This window comes from Nestor notabilis, unplaced genomic scaffold, assembly GCF_000696875.1.
Source record: "Nestor notabilis isolate BGI_N333 unplaced genomic scaffold, ASM69687v1 scaffold6628, whole genome shotgun sequence".
NCBI lineage: Eukaryota > Metazoa > Chordata > Aves > Psittaciformes > Psittacidae > Nestor > Nestor notabilis.
Genome location: NW_009938636.1, coordinates 45389 through 65739, shown reverse-complemented (window position 1 = coordinate 65739; position 20351 = coordinate 45389). Strand labels below are relative to the sequence as shown.

Here is a 20351-nt window from a genome sequence, read left to right as displayed (position 1 = left end):
GCAGGAACCAAAAAGTCTATTTTGCATCTAGAATTCTGTCCCAAGGTAGATATTTATATCCAAACAGCTGAGCAGGATGACTTCTCTGTGTGTGTGCAGTTACTCTATTTATTTAAGAAAGGTTCCTCTTTTACATACTAGCTTAGCAGCAGCATTCATCTGTGGTATTTGCAGTGCTTGGAAATAAACTTAGCCCTGAAGATGTTATAGTTGAGCAGAATATTTACTGTAAAACATTATGCCTGACTGTGAGTTAGCCAGGAGAGAATGGCAGTGAATCTGCAGCCCTTTCATGGTGGGAGGAGAAACACTATGCTCTTTTCCTGTGGCCTTTTCTGCACAACTGCAGTGTAGGACTTGAAGCAACCACTTGATGCTTTGAATGTGTTACTTGCCTGCTGGGCTGCTTTTCAGACTGGATCTGGGAAACCTAGGTCATGTTCCTAAAATTTTCAAGATTGTCTTTCCATGTGTCCCACCTGCCTGTGTTATGACGTTGTATTATCAATATCACATAAATGGCGCCTTCCTGGGAAGTTTCTACCATTCCCTGCTTTTATTAGCAGGTGAAACCTAAGTAACAGAACCTCTCTTAGGACTTGGGCAGCCTGTAAAGAGAGTGGGTGGCTGAAGTGGGCTATTCATAGAGCTCATGTCATCAACTAAGGTATAAAGCAGATGTTGCTTAATCTAAAGTAGTGTGGAAGTTAAATTGTGTATATTAAGACCAACCAGGCACTGGAAATCTAAAAGCTCAATGCTTGGAGCACTTAGAAAATTTCCTAAGGCCAGTATTTCACAATCCAAAATGTTTGTCAACAATACTGGCATAAGGTATTCCTGTTCCCACCACACTGTGCCACTCCACCCCTTGGTTCTGCCAGAACAATAGTTGGAGGGATCATGCTGTGAATTAAATAAATGCATACATTTATTTCTGGGGTCTTTTTAAAGCTGGAAGAGTTCCCTGTTTGGGGTTGCAGCATGGCCCCACAGAGTTGTGCCAGTGTAACTGGGGGTGGGAACGACAGTCAAGGCAGGAGATGGGAGTTCTTTCAGCTGGACTTGCTGCATAACTTTCTGTTGTTAAATTATGGTGTCGATTCGCAACATGCAGCACATATATGTGGGTTCACAGGCTCAGCCTTGAGACTTCTGTGGGAGGAGTTGGTACCCCACCAGTCACACCAGGTAGTAGTGATTCACTGAGAATACTTCTCCCTGGTGCTTTCTCCTTTTGTTTACATTGTAATTCCAGATGATTCTGCCAATTCTTTGCATTTGACTCTGAGTTCTTAGATTTTGATATGGAGAATTTGTGATAATGCGTATAAGGTTCTGTTAATTGGTGGTGTTCTTAGTGATTAGTAATACTTTAATTTTTATGCATAGATTATTTGGTCTGTTTATTTCTCATTTATAAAATGAAATCTCAGTCAAGTGCTTGAGGACTTGTCAATGGGATGTGCTGTCTCTCAACCTACACCAGGATTCTTTGACTCTCCCCTTTATTTCGCTGAGCAAAATACTTTGTTTTCCTGGGAACATTATTCTTAGGGGATGACACTAATTTGTACCTATTGATTTCTACTCTTAACCTCCATAAACGTTTGAATACACTGGTCAATTTTACCCTGATTTTTCTGAGAGATAGGGGACTCAAAAGGATACAAAAAACCCTAAGAGTTTGGCTAGAAAACATACGTTCAGGTATGTCCCTGAAGGAAAAGTGTAAGCGTGTTCTATCCCATATTATATATTGGAAAAGTCAATTCTTAGGACACTGCTCTCCATTATTTTTGCTGCTTATGGACTACTTGTTTGTGACTAATATTTTAAAATATGCTGACAGTTGTGCTTTGTTTACTGGGTCAGCCCACCAGCTGCCATTGTCTGTAGAAAAGAAAAAAATATCTTTCATTAAAAATAAAGTCTTCCTCATGCAGAGAGGAGCCTGTATGTCAGATCTAGGCTTGAAATATGCCACTTTTGTTGAATATCCCAGTGCTCCAGAAGTACCTCTGATGGGGGCTTGGCACATTTGAGCTTGTTAAGTTTGAGGAGGCAGAGTAATGACAGGATGGTTAAATATCCAACTGTGCTTGACAGTATTTCCCCCCACGAAATCTGGGTGGCAGATGTGACTTACTGAAGTTTCTCAATCTGCAGCCTTCTCTCAGTGTCCTCTCCCTGCTAATGAGGTGTTGTTTTCAGCATGGATCCTTCCTGCCTGGCTGTATGCAGCATAATCAGGGGAGGAAGTGATGCCTCTCCTCCAGCATGCAGAGGCTGGAGTTGGCCAGAGTTATGGAAAAGTTGTGTTCTAGGGTATTTTGTTTGATTTGACCATTTAAAAAAGTATCTGTTTCTCTTCATGTGAGAAGAAGAAATTCTCTTCAGTGGGCAAGGAAAAATTAGTGAAGGACCTACCTATGAAGGAAATCCAGTGTTTCCATGTGCATTGTGCACAAAAAATGCAATTAAAATGTTTAAAGCTACAGCACCTGTGTATAATACACTTCTTGCTTCCTGGCAGCTGCTACCAGAAGTACCTGAGCCGATATGGATTTGCCTTGATATAAGGTTAGATCTAAGGAAGAAGTTCTTCACAGAGAGGGTGGTGAGGCACTGGAATAGGTTGCCCAAGGAAGTTGTGAATGCTCCAACCCTGGAGGTGTTCAAGGCCAGGCTGGACAGAGCCTTGGGTGACATAGTTTAGTGTGTGGTGTCCCTGCTCATGGCAGGGGAGTTGGAACTAGATGATCTTAAGGTCCTTTCCAACCCTAACTATTCTATGATTCTATGATAGCAAATATTTTGATGTAGTTATCTGTGAAAATAATAAGAAACAAATATCCCCTTTCAGATTCTAGTTAACACATGGCCTCATTTCTATCCCAGTAGTAACTGCTATGGATCACTGATATGTTCAATATCTAGATTATGGAAAACAGTAGAGTCAAAAATCCAGTAAGTCATAGCTCTTGCTCTTGTTTTCCTGTTATGGGCATGATGGAAGATTGTCATTGTCCCCATTTCCATTTTTGAAAACAATCCTTGGTTATCTTCAGTGGATTTAAAAACCTTCATAGGAATAAATAAATATCTAGCATTACATGCATACTGCCTTCCACTTTTAAGTTTTAGATCTTTTATGTCTGTTATCACAGCCTTCTCTTAAAAAGGCAGAAGTTCTTCACAATAGGTCTTAAAATAGCTAAACCAACTGTGTTTGTGAAGTGACTTGTGTTTATGAATGTGTAAAGTGTTTCCCTGAATGCAGTGTGGTTGGAGTCTTAATGGAGCATCTGCTTAGGACCAGTACTAATGTTCTAACTACAAGGCCTTTTTCCTCAGAGATACATGGTTCAGTGCAAAGAAGGTTGTGCTAAGGCTGTGGATTGGTAAATCTTGGCTTATCCATACACAGAACGGTTTGTTCTTTTCTTTTGCATTTTTTGAAGACTGTTAGCAAAGGCAACTTCAAAATTCATTTGCAAAATCACCTTAGTCTGTTCATTTCAAATATTATGTTCCATTGTAAGTCTTCATACACAAAAATTGCAGAAACACATTTTCCATCTTCTGAAATTATCTGTCTTCGTGTTCTCCATTGCTATTCGTGTCCCATATATAATTTTATCAGAAAATCTTAAAAAAAAAAAAAAAAAAAAAAGACAAACCTAAAAACCCCGAAGCCCCCAGACCTGTATTTTTTTTGTAACTCTGACCAGTGGTACAGCACAGGGAAATCTCTGGTATAAGTTTGAAGAGGTACTTTCTGGTGCCTTGTGATAGTATTGTTTGCTTCTTTCTTGTGTATTATTCAAAAGTGATCAAATCTGCAGAGCTGTTTATCTGCACAAAAAAGTAATTTGTGGTTATCTTGGTTTTGAGTTGTTTGTTTTGTCTTTGTCTTTTTCCTGCTGTTTTTTGCTGAATGTCTCATCAGGCTTGTGCTGTTGTTCAGATGTTTCATAGGCTTTCTTGTGGACCCATTTGACATCGTCTCGTGTTCCTCTGTGCACATCCTTCATTCTTCCCCTTTCCTTCAGAAGGAGGTTTGTTTTCTGCTGGTCCAATTCTGTTTCAGACCCTAAAGGCAGCTAAAAATTCCCGCAGGGGGTTTGACACAGCTCAGCTCAGCTCAGTGCAACCTCTCTACCAGCATCAGTTGTAGGATGGATTGGATCAGACAGACCAACCACACCTGGAGTGTTAAAAGCAGGTAAATCTGTCTTCATCTGTCTAAGCAGATGCTTAAGAGAATGTGTATGTGTAGGTGTGTACTAGAACACCTCATAAAATGTGTTAATTTTTCATTTGGTTTGAAGAAAATGGAACAAAAATTATTTCTTAACTCCCTTCCAAAACCGTTAGTTTACAGGCATCTTAAAAAGCAAAACAAAAAACCCCAAAACCAAACAAAAAAAAAAAAATCCCACAAAAACAAACCCCAAAAAAACAACAAGCAAAAATCCCTAAGGCTTTTTTGTTGTATTTAAGTACTTATTTCACCTGGTTGAAACATTAGAGGCAACTACTGAAATATATCTGTGGACTTTATAACCCTTGCACTATCACTTACTCACAAAGCCCTCTAAGTTTGCAATGGGCAAAACCAGGATTTCAGACTTTTTATCTTATCTGCCTAGACAGATGCTGTTAGTCATTCATATGAGAAAACAGGCATGTACTGTTGCAGTTTCTAGCAGGGAGTTTTTATTTGCTTCAGGCACAATTGTCACTTGGACCAGCTGCATTGCATTAATTTGGGTTTATCAGACCACCCGTGGGATTTCTTTAGAGGTAAATGAACCCGCATTTGTCCTAAAGGTGGAGCAGTGTTAGAGAATGACAAGATTACTTGCTTTGCAAACTGCATATAAGAATGTGTATTATAAAATCATATATATAAAGTTTTATAGCTGTATCACACTAAAACCTGTATATGGGAATAAATAGGGAAAAAATTTGAAATCTTCTTGAAAACCTCTCTAATAAGTTATGTTACAGGCACCTGGCTGAATCCTTCTGAGTTTCCCTATTTTCACAACCCAAGCAAATATATGAAGATGTTTTCCAGCCAAATTCATGATTCCAGAGTCAGAGAGCATCAAACAGAGTTTTCACATGTGTTTCTATATAATGTTCTTGTAATTGTTTGCTCTTTGGCTGATGCTGCTCCTCTAGTGTATGGACTATAAGCGGAGTACAGGACGAAGAATACCAGTCCTCTAGACGTGCAAACAGGTGAAAGTTTAATTGTTGTGAGTTTATGATGATAACTCAAATGTTATTTGACAAGTTTTATTTGAAATCCCTTGACCCTGCATGTCAGAGAAACCTGTGTGTGTTTCCTTTTAAGGCCTGATCATCAGCATGGTGTCAGTTTCTGCAGTTTTGTCCCAAGTGTGAGAACATCATTGTGTTTTTACATGCTCCATTTAAATCCTTTTGACATCTGTATGGGCTGCTTTCCATTCATTAACATAGGGGAGTTGCATCTTCTTCCATGGTGGCTGGTCAGACGCCAAAGGCAGATTAAGTTTCCTTGAGTGAGGAACTTGTCATGTAGGCTCTTCTTGCTGGAGCGGGAAGCTTTGGCAGCTCTGCGAAGAGGCAGTGAGAATCATTGCCACAAAAATGGTTTTTGTGTGGTCCTGCTGTTTGCCTTTGGATTTCAAATTTGATTTATGGCCGCTCAGTTGTTTGGGTTTTTAAAAAATAAGAGTCTGCATTTAGTTCTGTTGCAGGAGATTATCATGTAAATACTGCAGCATACATAATTAATTCTGAAACTGTGGATTATTTCTAAAATTAAACTCATGGTAGTTGCTGGCATATTCTCTAGTTCCTCAAAAGTTCTTTGTAAACCCACTGTTGGCTGTGTATTTCCCTTCTGTCCATGTAGCTGCCTTTATTCCTTATGGTCCTGCTGAGGGCCCAGAGCAGAGAGCAACTCCTAGAGAAGTGCATGAAGCACCACAGCTGAATGCCAGCTACTACTCCCCCAGATGGTCAGACTCCTGGAGACACAATTGAAATCACTGGGTAATGACTTGTAGGATGGTGCACAGAACCCAAAAGCTTGTTTCAAAACAAGGTGCAAGAAACCTCATCGCTCTTTGAGTGATTTAGCTGCACGCTCCTGAGCTTCACTCCCCACCACTCTTGGCATTTACTATAGATTGCCTAAATAAATCCTTCTCAATTTAGATACCCCTCGCAAAACTGCTGAGAGTTGTTTTCATTTTATTTTTGTTTTCAGTTGGTTTTGTCTCAATTTCATTTGAGTAAGCTGCATATATTTTTGACCTACTGTTTTCTGGACAGAAGGCTTTTGCTGTGTGTTTTGGTGTATATCTTTGTTCCTAACTTGAAGCGTTTTGCTGTTGTGGTTTACATTGACATTCCTCAGGAAGTCTGGGAATTACTTTTGCATTGTGTTATCTAATGCTAGTGTGGTCTTGATATTTTACATTCATATTTTCTGTTGCAGAAGAATTCAAAATGCTTGACCTTTTGAAGGCTGCAAAAGCTGTCATACCTTGTGGGGAGTAGCTGTGGTCTGTGACTTTTTAAACGAGCATTATATGTTTGTTGTTTTGCATTCAGAATTAAGATGATTGAAGTGCACCGTATGTGAGTTTAATCTTCCCAAGTCAAAACCTTTTTGTAAGGGCAGCATCTCAAATATTATTATGTATTTCATTTTAAGACAGGCCAAGCTTGACTTTATAACACATTGTATAGGAAATCATGTGAAATCAGGATAAAAGTTATTCTGTAGTAGTGATGTCCTGGGCAGATATTTGTTTTCTCTCCACTGTTAGGTATCTTCGTAAGAAGGAAGCGGTTGGCATTTAAAATCTTGTTTTGATGGAAAAAGCATTAACAAGAAAGTGTTTGAAAGTTTTGGTATTTTTAACTATGTGGATGATTAAAGAGTAGTGGTTCCAGTTCTCAAAAGCCTGTATCAGCAGTATATAGAAGTGGTGAATTTTTACCTCCCAGTGTAGCTCAAAGTTACTCCTCTGCATAGTCAGTTCTGTACCATTTTGCCTTTAGCTGTGGGTGGAGCGGGTCAGAAAAGGAAATGGATTCTCGTCTTCAAATGAAAAAATGGAAAGACTTTAAGCTTACTGTAGAATAACTGTATGAAATACTGCATGTTGCGTGTATTACAGGGAAGGTCGCAGGAGTGATTTAGTTACTGAAACTTACGAATGCACCAAATAAAGTGTCCTCACTGTATTTGAAGTCACTCCAAATTGTCCATTTGACATACTTTTCCCATGACATGCTTATAAATCTTGCAAATTAAGCTAATATGCAGCATGTTGTAGTTTTGTGTCTTTCTATTGTGTCACCATTTACAGCTATTGTTTAAGAGTTTTGAAACAACATAAACACTGTGGAAAATTAAGCACAGTTGAGAGGAACTGCTTAAGATGTGCTCTTTGGTTCAGATGACTGCCATTTGAGATTTGCTGGCACGTGTGAATGATTCACGTGCCCTGAGGTGTCTGAGGATTAATGTGGTATTCAAATAACTGGAGTAACAACTTTCAAATCAGGGAGGTTAACATTTACTTATGGTTTCCGGTTTTTAACACTTGGTTGCGGAGTGGAAGAACAGGGGCAGTTTTGGTTTAATGTACTGGAAAGTCCTGAGAATGCCCAACTGAGCACTGCTGGGCGTCTTCATGACGAACCTGGTAGTTCTCTTTCTATAAAATAAAATAGTTTAATTGAACAGCATTTCAACTGCAGTAGATAAGCCCAGAATATTGTTGACCACAAATTGCTGTGTGTATTAAGCCCTGGTTATTTCCATTAGCAGTTACATTAACTCCATGAAAACAATCTTTATCTGTTTATGTTTTTTGTTTGTTCCCATTAAAGTATTTTGAAGTGAGCAACTAAAGTAAAAACATATAAAATGTCTGACTTTGCAGAGCTATATTAGGAGGTAAAACATTCTCCACTTATAAATATTGTAGATGCAAGCTTTCAAGAGCAGGGACTATTAATCTGCATTTACTTAAGTCAGTGAAAATCTGGAATAACTCTTGCAATTGAAAGTTCAATAAAGAATAAATTTATGGCTGCTTTACACGTGGTGATTTCTCTGTAGAAATCTTTGCTGTTAAAATCTTTGATTTTTCCTTTCCATTTGTGCCAGCAGTTCTCACTCATACTCCTTCAAGGCATTTTAAAGTATCAGTAGCGGCTCTAACAGCTGACCCCTCAGAATGGCTTTTACCATGAGTTTATGAAGAGCAGGGAAAATGGTTTCTTTTGTATTCATTTTTTAATTTTATCTGCCTAAAATACAGATCACATTTATTATAGGATAAAAATCCCCTTTCCTTCAAAAAAAAAGTAAAGAGTGCCTTGAACTTTGTATAGTATTTGATGCAAAGCCTCACTGTTCATAAGCAGTTCTTACTTCACTGCTCTTCAGCTGGTGACTGAATGCTGAGAATATTTACATGTTTGGTTCACCTGGCTGATGATGGGACAGAGCACCAAAATGTCTAAGACGGCTCTTGCCATTTCTCCTCCTTTCCTTGTTTTGCATTATTAAAGGAGAGAAAATAGTAAAGAAAAAAGGCTGGATTTGAGATTAAGTTAACGATTCCTTGATCTCAGAACACCTAATAGCATTATATTCCTGGACTAAGCATAGTGCCAAAACATCATGTTCATTTACTCTACAAAAGACATACTTTATTTTGGGTTGCTGCTACGTTCATCTTCAATCTTGCTGAAAGACAAATTTCCTTTATGTAACATCAATCCAAGGAGCTTGACAGATGATGTCTAGATCTTATTTTATTGTCCCTGAGGCCTTCTGTTTTACATATTTTTGATGCAATTGTATGGGCGTGTGAACCCTGTGAATTTTAAGTTGTTTTTCTGGAAATCAGTTTGCAAAAATTTGATAATGCATTTTGGAGTTTATATATACACAAAATTTACTGTGGGGTTTGGGTTTTGGTGGTTTGGTTGGGTTTTTTGTTTGTTTGTTTGTTTGTTTGTTTTCTTCCCCTTTTCTCCCCCCAGTCTGTGTATTCCAGTAAAAATAAGATTTTTTTATTATTATTATTAATTGCAGTAATAAAATCAGTAATATTATTAAGATTCAAAAAACATCAGAGACACTTTCCATATAAGTGAAGGATGAAGCATGAATGATATGTTACCTAGAGTGGAAGGCTTCCCTCTTCTGCCCATGTATCATCTCTGGTTGAGCCATGGCACCAGCTTGTTCTCACATGTCAGTGCTGGCAGTGGCTTTGGGTGCCTGCTGCACTGCTGCTCCATGGTGAGGTGTAGGCTGTGTTCATAAGCCCTGGGCTGAGGGAATACTTCTTGGGAGAGCAATGAACGTATTACTGGGTGTTACCTGGAGAGCAAAACCGTTGAAGTAAAAGAAGGCAAAATGAAAATGTCCACTACAGAAAGGGAAGAGTGAAAGAAACTTACTTTATATCTTCTCACACCATTTCCGCAAGTACTGATTTGATTACAGCTCTGATTCTTCTTCTCTGTCACTATCAATACTTACACAGCTCAGCCCCTGTGATTACATTGGACTTGATATAAAGGAGTTTGCATGATTTTAGTGTTTGGGTTTTTTTTTTTTCTCATACCCTTTCAACAATGTATTTGTGTTACTTTGGAATGTGAATGCCTTTTTACACAGTACTGCTCTTGATGCCTTTTGCTGTTCATGATATCCAAAGAAATGCCTAGTATTGTGAGTGAAAAACATGTAACGGAGCAATCCTGACGATGATAGATGGTTTTACAGGTGTCTAAATGATAATAGGAAATGAGTGGAACTACTCTGGAAAATTAATAAATTGAGAGAAGCTATATGTTTTTATGTCTTTATGGAATTTTTATGTATCCTGTAGGAATTGGAAAACAAAATCCGCTTCATATGGATGCACTCTCCACATTAAGTCATTACTGATACCCAAACAAGAAAGTATAAAAGGAGGAGTAGATATTAGAATTCTGTTCAGAAATGCTAAAATCACTACTGATACATATTTTTTATCTTTGGGACAGTATTACAGTTTCCACTTCAGCAGCGGTACCTGATGTTGTCACTGTTAAACAGTGGATTTAGAGCTATGCGGTCTGCTCCATTAGGGCAAGCTGGATTCGTTTAGACACCAGCTGCTTTTGAGAGCTTCTCTCTAAAGCTGATGAGATGCAGGATGGAGGACAGATTCTTCCATGGATCTAGAGCTCAGAAGTTGAAAAGTAAAGAGGTTCTCAAGCGGTGTGGAGAAGGTCAGCAAGTATATGAAGTTGCAAGCAGAAAAATTCTAGTCCAGTGACTTTAAAATAAAATCATCCTCTCTTTTAGGGTCAGTACAGACCTCTATATTGTCAGAATACCACATACCTGTTTTGAAGGACAGACATCTGGATCAAGTGATATATGCTATAGTCTTTGTGATATTTTTATAAAATCTGAGGGTTTCTTTGCCCAATTTTCATGTATCTATAATGTAATAGGATTGATAGGCAAGTTGGCTGACCTCTAATAGAAAAGGAGATTTACTCTTTATGTTGGGCTTTGATATTAGGTTCTGCAATTTCACAGTAATTTTGTAAAATGCTTCTCAAGGGTGCCATTGATCAATGTAATTAAACTAGTTGAACAGCATAGCCCCTGAAAATGGGAAAATAAAAATTGGAAACATACTGCAGAAAATAAATTAACAAATTGCTGTATAATGCTGTTTAGTTTGCTTAGAAGCAGATTGTTTGCTGTTGGAAGGTTAATATTGACTCTGCTTGTATGTTTTGTTTTTTGGCAGGTAACCCTGGACTGGCAGGTTATTACAGGACCTTTATACAGGCCTTATATTGTGGACTAAATCAGCAGTATCCCGTTTGGGTTGTGAGCCATGCCGGACATTGTAAACCTCCTAGTGGTATGGAAATGATAGAAGGTACACAATACTATAACTTGTACATACAAATATAGTACACCACCATCCCGATCTTCCCCCCTTCTCCCCCCGGCCCCGATTTCACTAGCAGGACTTATGCCTGTTAAAACCAGTGTGGTGTGGTTTTTAAATGTCTCCATTATATTTCCACAGAATAGTTGTAGGAAAAGAGAATTTACTGAGGAAATGAGTATTTTTTTTTTAGGTAGATTAGATTTGCCAGTGCTGATGGCAGTCTTTAGATAGCTTATAGAGAAGAAGGTCTAGAATGTATTTATGTTGAAAAGAATAGGTTAGAAAAGTACTTTTTTCAATGAAATGTCCAATTCAGAGATGAAGTACTTTAGGAGATACCTAATTATCTGAATTTAAAAAATACTTGCACTAAATTAGTGAATTTCCAGGAAGAAAGTGAATCTTTCTGAGACTGGGATCTGGTATATTTACAGGGAAGAGGTTGCTGTTTTATCTGTTAAAAGTCTTTTGACATGCAAATTGCCAGCAAGACCTGGTAGCCAACTCAAAGTGGTTATTATTACTGTACAGCACTGTAAGATGTGGGGAGCTAGTAGCAGATCCTATCCTGAAAGTTACTTAGTGTCAGGAAACCTCTGGACTTCTGCAGATGGCCCTCTGGACAAGCTGCAGTGGTGTAGCAGTAAATCAGTATGATTCCTTAGGACCAAAAGGTTCAGTAATGTGAAGCAACCTGAAAATTTTGAAGAAGAAACTGCTTTAGCTCTTTAGCATAACTTTCCCTCACTGACCTTTGCAGCTGAACTTTTAAGCCTTTTTATTCATTTATTGAATCTCAGATATAAAACTGATACATGAAACCTGTAATTCTTCGGTAAAATTCCTGCCAGTTGTTGTGTTCAAGTGTTAAACTACCCTAGGTTTATAATTTCTGGTACAGTGTTAACCATGGGATATGGATAGAAGTCTAGCAACTGAATGGAGCTTAGTTTGTTGCAGAGGACATGTGTAGGTCTCATAAGATGCCCTGGCATCATGCCTGTAAGTGCGTAGTTAGTGAAGAGAGCTTTTGATGAGAGATAGTTTGGCTTGAGATGATTGGGCTAGTTGAGAGGTTTTTAGATGAAACCAGCAGTAATGTTGGTTCCATCAGTCCCAATGACTGTCCCAGTTCCACTGTGACATTCCTGTGTTGCTAAGGAGAGCATAAATCTGGGGGGAAGGAGAACATGCAGTAGGAAAAAGGGAACTGATACCTAAGTGGAAACCAAACCTCTATCTGTCTTCACTGTGTCCTTTTGCACTGACAAGGCTTCTGTGAGAGAGGGGATTTTCAAGAAGAAAAGTAGCTTGTTAGGATGGACAGACAGCTGGTAGTTGTGTCAAGTTTTATTCAATATATTACCATGACCTGCAGAATGAGAGTAAAAAGTGAAATTTCTCAGTTTGTGGATGGTACTCCATAGCACTTACTGGGAAGATAACAGGTGTCAGGGAACTACAGAAACATCTTACAGAATGTAATTAGTGGGCAAAAGATGGTAGGCGAGTGTCAGGATAGATAAATAGGAGTTAATGCATCTGACAAAAAGGATCTCCTTCAACTGTGCTTGAGCAATCCTGAATTTGGAATTAATTTGTAAAACTCGGGAAAGATACTGGCATCGTGACCGACAGTGCTCTAATGCCATCTTTCATTGCACAGCAGGAGGCAAAAATTATATCAACAAAATGTTGGACATAACCACTGTTACAGACAGGGCAGGAGCCACTGTTCTATTACTATATATAACCATAGTGAACCTGCATCTCGAATATTAGAGTGCAGTTCTGGTGGGCATCTCAAGGACAACATTTCACAGTGAAATTGGTGAGTGTATGGAGAAAGGCAACTAGAAGAACAGGGAGGAGGCAGCTTCCTTGATATAATAGATTAAATGGCTCTTCAGTTTGGGGAGCAGAATGCTTATCAGGAGCATGACTGAGGTTTCTAATATGACAGTAAATAAGGTAAATACAGAATAAAATATGCCAGATTCAGTGATGGAACTAATGATTACTTAATGGTATTAGCTAGTTTAAAACAGATAAAGTATTATGTGACAGGTAAAAATAGGGAACCAGCAGTCAAAGCACTATCCAGTGGGCAAATTACATTAGCAGACTTAAAGTTATAAAAAACCCTATGGACCACTGGTCCGTAAACAGCTGCTGAAAGAACCAGGTTCTTTTTTGTGCAGGTGCACTGCTGTCACTGCTTTGAATACATACCTTCTCCATTATTGTGGCAGCTCCTGGCCCCAGTGCCATCTTGTGGCAGGGTTGTGAGCCTGAGAGATTCACCCTAAGGGGAAAGGATACAGAAAGTGGCCAGGCTTGGTTTCTCTTACTGAATAGCATTTACTCTTCCTACTGCTGAGCCTGGGGGGACTCTCTTGCCTGACCCGTTAAAACGTTTTGTGTGCTCTCAGTATCATGCCAGGACCTATACTTACTGGTGCACCTACTGTAGCAGCATGATGCTAAGAGAAGTATAGAAAGTCATATAGTTTAAAAATCCAGGATAGTTTAAAAAATAATGAAAAGTTGTTTGAGAGATTGTTTTCTTACATATTTTACTAGAAGTAGAGGAGAAGGAAGCTCACATCCTGTCAGTAGTATACATTTAGACAGTAATCTAGAAAATAGCCTCATGTAAATCCTCTAAGTTTGGTATTTCTTGATAAGAAGGATGAGGGAATAAGTTGACATATTTGAATCTGACACCATTGATTCTTGAGGTTTCTCAGGTTGGAATCTAGCAAATCAAAAATGAAAAAATGGGGATGGGGAAGCTACTAGAAAAGAAGAATTCATACTGATATATTCAGAACAGTGGTATACAAACATTTTTGATCACGCAGTACTATCAGTCAAAAATTTCTATCAGTAAAATACTGAGCATGCACTGCCAATGTATATTTGTTTTTAAATACAAACTATATATATGTACTAGTGCATTACTGATATTTTCTTCCTGCACCCCACTGTGCATGCACCCTGCTTTGGAGACCACTGATTTAGAGTGTGCAAGCATTGAAGTGCTCCACTTAACATATAAGTGATGCTGCCTGTAAAGTAATAAAGGGTTTAAAATGAAGCAGACTGTGCTGGAATAGTATGCATGGTTATGTTTAGATCACGTAGATTTTGAAAGAGTAAAACAGGTTTTCCAACAGCAGTTATCAATCACAGTCTGCTTCCTAATTTACTGGAGGCATATTACACAGCATTTTGAAAACTGAACAAAGTTACACTCTTCATTTTTACTTCTATGTGATCCCCTTCTATTCAGGGAGCTGTTGCACTCTATGCTCCACAAAGCCACACAACATAAATTGAACATTTCATTGCTGTGATTCTGCTCCTAGCTACCAGTCCACTGTGCAAAAAGATTTGAAACTTATTTTTACTCAGTGAATGCAGTAAAAAAGTTAATGCTTTCTTCTCCTCCTCCTTAGCTTTTAAAAAAGCAGTTGTTTTGAACACTGCTGTGACTAAAACAGGTCGACATGGATCCTTAGGTGTAGGCAAAATTACAAAAAGGAGAGTAGTTTTCTAGCTCTCTCTTACTTTGTTTTTAAAATGTTATAATCTGTGTATGCTTTATGAATTTTCATATAATCCTAAAAGTCTTGCTCTTTTCCATTTTTGTGTCTGATACTGATACTTCGACTCATGGTTTTTATCATGATTAAGATGTTCATGCCTCTAGGAACAGGTTCTAAATACCCCTGCCTACTTACTGACTCTGTTTACCATGCCAACTATATTATGATGGTATAGTAAGTCTTTTTAAGATGCAGGTGTTTGCACATCATTTGGTTAATTTCTACTTTATAAAGACATTTTCATAAGAAAGGAAGAATGTATGCAAATAGATTTTAATTATGAAATGGAATTTTTTTCCTTAAAAGTAAAACCTATAGGCAGGAATACCCACAGCTGATTTATTTTTTGTATGTTCTGGTGCTTCTTTTAATGTGTCACTCCACTGAAGAATTTGTATTACACTTCTTTTGAGATTTCTGATTTGAGAAGATACTCTCCTATGTCTAACCAAGTAACTTAATAATTGTGAGGGTTTATTAAAGTCCAAGTTACTGTTTCCTGTAAAAATGTGTTAGAAGTATGCTATAGCTCAGTGCCTTCAAAACAGAGGCTACTGCCTGAATGCTAGTATCTGTAAGTTAGTATTTTCCTGCAGGTTAAATGGGGGGTCTTTTGACTTACATGCAGGTTAAAGGCAGGTCATGTTTTTGTGGTATATATAGCCATCACTGACTTTCATTTTATGGGTAGTGAAATCAGAAGAAAACAGATTGTGTTGCATTGATCTCTTTTAAACATCTGATTCCCTTTAACAGGAACAGAAAAAAGCGTAAGGAAAGAATGAACAGTACTTGATGCTTTTTAAAGAAATTGAATTGTTAAACAATGTTACTCTTAAATCCTTTGTAAAACTCTTAATTTAAAAAAATACAAGGGTAAAACTGAAAAGTAAAATTAAGATAAAAAATATTGCATATTTATTCACATTCAAATCATTCTGTCAAAATGCCAGTATAACTGCTCAGTTTGTGGGTGTGGGCGTTATAATACATGATGCATTGTGGAGACTAAAACTCTGTACTTATATTACAAAATCCAGTTGAGTAGAAACGCTTGAGTACTGCAGGAGAACTGAAGACCCGTGTTCAAGAGCAGCTCCCCTGGTGGCAATAAATATCTAGTTGGAAGCTTTTCAACAGCATTTCCACTTCTTTTGCTAGGAAACAAACTGCTAGTTAAAACTAATACATATCAATTAAAAAAATCCTGAAATCATTCATTGCTAATTTTATATACATTGCTAATTCAAGTGCTGTGTTATGAATATCCAACTTTAAAATAAAGACTTAAAAGACTCAGTCTCACACAACGTTTCTTTAAAAGCTGTGAAAAATCAAAGATTATATAGGAAATCTTTGACTCAGTCCCTCTAACACGTCCCTCGCCTCCCCTTTTTAGCACCCTGGTTGCTTTTACCAATAAAGGCTGTATAGGCAGCAGATGTACATACCTAGCCTCTATATTCATGTACATACATGTCTTAAAATGGTCTAATTCTGTGGACATCTTCTGTGGTTTGATAAAAAATAACAAATACAATGTCTCAGAAGTAAGAATAGAAGAATGCAGGTATAGATTTTTTGTTCATTAGGACTTCCAGGGTAGTTTTCTTTGTAGCAAAGTAAAATGGAGGAGTAAAGAAAAATTAAATTGGAATTAAATGATTTATTGATTTTGGTAATGTTCTATGTATGCCAAGTGCTTAGAAATATGAAGTAGTATGATTCATATCTTAACTGATTAAAAAGGCACAACTGATGCATTAAAATATGTATCTAATAAGTGGCTACTCATCAGTCATGTTGTAACAATACAATGTTTGGTCACCTGATAAATTATATTAAAGATAAATCTCTAGAACTTCCTAAACCATACAGGTGAGTTTTGAGCTATACACAATCATAATGCAAACACATTTTATTGTTTTAACAAAATGCGTTTGTCCTTTGGAACACACTTGGAACACTGAATTTTCTGGTTTGTTTCTGAATCAGTATTGAGTAGCTTCTGAGTGACAGAGAAGTTTGAGTGACATTCTTAATAGCCAAGTTACAAAATAAAGTTCTAGTTTGATCTTTTATGTTCCATGGACTGTAGAAGATAATGGTGTGTCCTTTAATCTGTCAAATTGTGCTTAGTTCATTTAATATGATAAAGAGAGGTAGGTAAGGATGGATTTACAGTCCATTAAAAGAGTGTTTCCGTTACTTTCTCTTTATACTGGGAGAGTAGGACATTCAGACCTTATTGAAACTGAATTCTATCCTTAAGAATCAGTATGGGAAAAAGCATAGAAGTGGTGGAGGGCTAATAAATTACGATGAAGACAATGATTATGTGATCCCAAAATGTTAATGTACCATCAGTGTGAAGTTTTGAAGTGAAATAAAGTTTTGTATAAAATAAATAAGTTCTAGTGTTACAGGAAAATTTGGAGGTCATGTGTAGCTTTAATTTGGTATATTGCTTCTTAGCTGTTATTAAATTCGTGAGAATGGAGTTTGCTTTTCAGCTCTCCGACTTCTAACGAAACTGCAGGGTTGACTGTGAGAGTCTGCCTCCAGCTAAAGTGGTATAAATCTACCAAAAAAAATTAATTATGTCATTGATTGCTAGATAGTTGTCCACCAAATGGGCATGATTAGCAGATATGAGCTGTAAATTTCTACCATCATAGTATGCTGTGCTGGCAGGAAGAAAACTAAAATAGTGACCTGAGCAAGACAAGGATCATGGTGTTCTATAATAAGAGGTTTGTAGATTATTTAGGACAGTGATTCCCAAGTTGTGGTCTGTGGGCTGCTGGTAGTTCCCAGGGCACTTGCTTGTGGTATAAGAAGAGCTAGCTAATCAGATGGAGTTGGCTCTCTCACTGGATTCCACTTGCTAAGCTGAATTAATAGTAGCTAAAAATACTTTTCCAATAACAGGTTTTTTGCGTAAGCATTTGCTGTGATGGCCTTAGAGATGTGCCACTCTATGGCATGTGTGGTGGTGGCGGCGTGGAGTGGGAATGTGGTCTGCACCACTGCAAATGGGAGAGGAGGAGATCATGAAAGTTAGGTGTTCCAAGAACTAGGCTCCTAAAAATAGGGACTCACCCTTAGCTAACGGCCTTTGTCCTTCTTGTTGTGCATAACCCCAAAGGAGGGAAGTTACACAGGCACAGGGAGTCAATATGCATTTGGTAATTTTAGTTAGCTTGTGACTCTCATTTATTTTAAGTAATATGGATGTTTTCAGTGAGTGCTGATTTTGGACAATACCTGCACTGCTGAATCAGGTGAATCAGAGCTACTGGCAGTTGGTTCAGTCAGTACAAAACCACCTCAGAATCATCATCTCTGGTGCTTAGAAGGTTTTTGACCAGCAAATCCTTATCTGGGCTTCAGCACTGTTCGGTTAGTAGTAATGGAAGATATCTGGCCACATTGAGGTACACAGTGATAGCCACACTTAAAAGGCATTTACATCTTGTATAAGTAAAGGGGGAAAAGCAGTAGAAAGGCAGCTGAGCTGGCATCTCACATGCATTCTTTAAGCTTATGTACATGTAATTGACATTACACATTTAATTCACACTAATTTTTATTTCAACAATACTTTAAGTTTCCTAGGCATAGAAATTAAAATATTGGAGAATCATTGAAAGATGGATTATCTTTAATTCAAGTTCTTTCAAAGTTTAGTCAGTTATGTTTAAATATTACAGACTTGAAGTCTGTAGTTATGATTGCATCCCAGAACACATAGGGACACAAATAAAATCCTGCTTAATTTTAATGCAGAGTTACAGAATCATAGAATGGTTTGGGTCAGAAAGGACCTTAAGATCATCTAGTTATACCTCCCTGCCATAGGCAGAGACACCTCACGCTACACCAAGTTGCCCAAGGGTCTGTTCAGCCTGGCCTTCAACACTGCCAGGGATGGAGCATTTACGACTTCTACGGGCAACCCATTCCAGTGCCTCACCACCCTCACAGTGAAGAACTTCTTCTTTATATCCAACCTGAACTTCCCCTATTTAAGTATAAACCCATTACCCTTGTCCTATCGCTCCAGTCCCTGATGAAGAGTCCCAAGATGTCTCCTGGAACAATGGTATCTCACTGTAGATACATTAAAAAGAACCAAGCTGTAAGCATGCCATCCAAGTAAAATTAAGCTATTTTCATAACTGTTTCATAGTTCAATGTTGGTGGCTTTTTTTTTCTTTTTTTTTTTTTTTTTTAAATGTATAGAGAGGAGAAGCTTCCTGTTTATGAAGCTGGCCGTGGCACTGATTAATCACATTGAGCTCTTCACATGGTACTCATCAGGATCCAGGGATCCCACATCGGGGTGTGCACAGAGGAACTGGTTGTTTTTACAGGATGGGACAGGAACTGTCGGCTCAGTGCAGTGCAGTCCTGCTGCCCCTCCTGACACAGCAATTGCTGCTGTCCAGAAACCTTATTGCTTCCTTGCCTTGGAAAAGGCAGCTTAAGGGAGGAAGTGTGTGTACATATATAAAAGTTATTATGAGGCATTTAAATATTAAGGTTTTTGTTTTAGCTTGGCAAGATCTGCATTTTACTCTACGGTTTTAGTGCTAGGTATCTATTTTAAGGAAACAAATGATCATTTCATGCTATGAAACCCACTGGAATGATTTAAATCTAAATGTGTGAAAAGTAAGCAGCCCAAGGGATGTTTCATTACTCTGTTTGCTTCTTTCCTTTACCCACATTCAGGTAGTTATTCATAGAGGCCCCATAATCGTGCCCATAATTATGCAAATAGTTCCTTTGAGTAAAATCTTGGCATTTGGCATTGGCTTTATCAGTTCTGCTTAATTTTAAGCATGTGTTTAAGACTCGTTCCGTTCAAAATCAAAACTAAGAAAATAATATTTTTCCATATGTGAAGTATTTCTAAGTTGTTCTGTTGTTTTCTTTTCTGGCCAATGAAAATGATAACAGTTTTAACTATTTACGTCATCATACCTTGACAACCATGTATTTATTTTTAATAATCATTTAAACACTATTAAGCTTATTCTGGTACACCTTAGTGCATATGTCTATACTCCATTGACTTTGATGGAATAGTGAGCAATTTCTGTTGATGTTACTAAGAAGAGAACTTTGTCTTTACAATTATTATAGCTATATGAAAAATAAGTTCTCTATATTCTCTATTTCTTTCAAGGTTTTCCACTGAACATGATATCTGTAGGCATATTATTAAAACTATCCATGGAGAGCTTGCTAATCTTTGCTAGTACTTTATTCAACTACTTCCCTTGTTAAATTATTTTTTTCATCTCTATCTACAAATAAGTGTAATATAATTAATTAATATGTTTTTTAAAGATATCTTTTAAAGTAACAACTTTTGAGACCTGATAGTCTTCTGGATCCTTGTCTGGAAAACAAGACATGTAAAAAACGAAAGTGACCTTCATCCATTTGAGACCATAATGTCTTTACTGCATTCCAAAAACTTTGGATGTAGGTTTTGGGATTGTTTATGGATCACTTTCCGCCTTTCACCCTATGACATATGTATGTTCTTCATCTGATACCATCATTTCTGATTAAATTCAGATGGCTGTTAGTGGGGGGAAAAAAGTGTTCAAGAATGTGAGCCCTATGAAAAGGTAACATTTATATCTTTCGGTGTCCCTGCTTCAGAAGTCATGTCACAGTTCACTGAGATGAGCAGTGCTGTGATGTTCCATAGTAACTCATTTAAATG

The 20351-nt window shown here is 37.7% G+C and overlaps 1 protein-coding gene across 1 annotated transcript in view; it reads left to right on the top strand.

Moving 5' to 3' along the window:
- The window catches only part of LOC104409527 (UPF0554 protein C2orf43 homolog), a gene marked incomplete at its 3' end in the record, with an annotated part of 62006 nt that overhangs the window by 6465 nt on the left and 35190 nt on the right, over positions 1-20351 (top strand). Inside the window, exon 2 of the mRNA XM_010019424.1 lies at positions 10848-10982. Within this exon, the coding sequence (XP_010017726.1) occupies positions 10848-10982 (135 nt within the window). The remainder of the gene's footprint in view (positions 1-10847; positions 10983-20351) is intronic.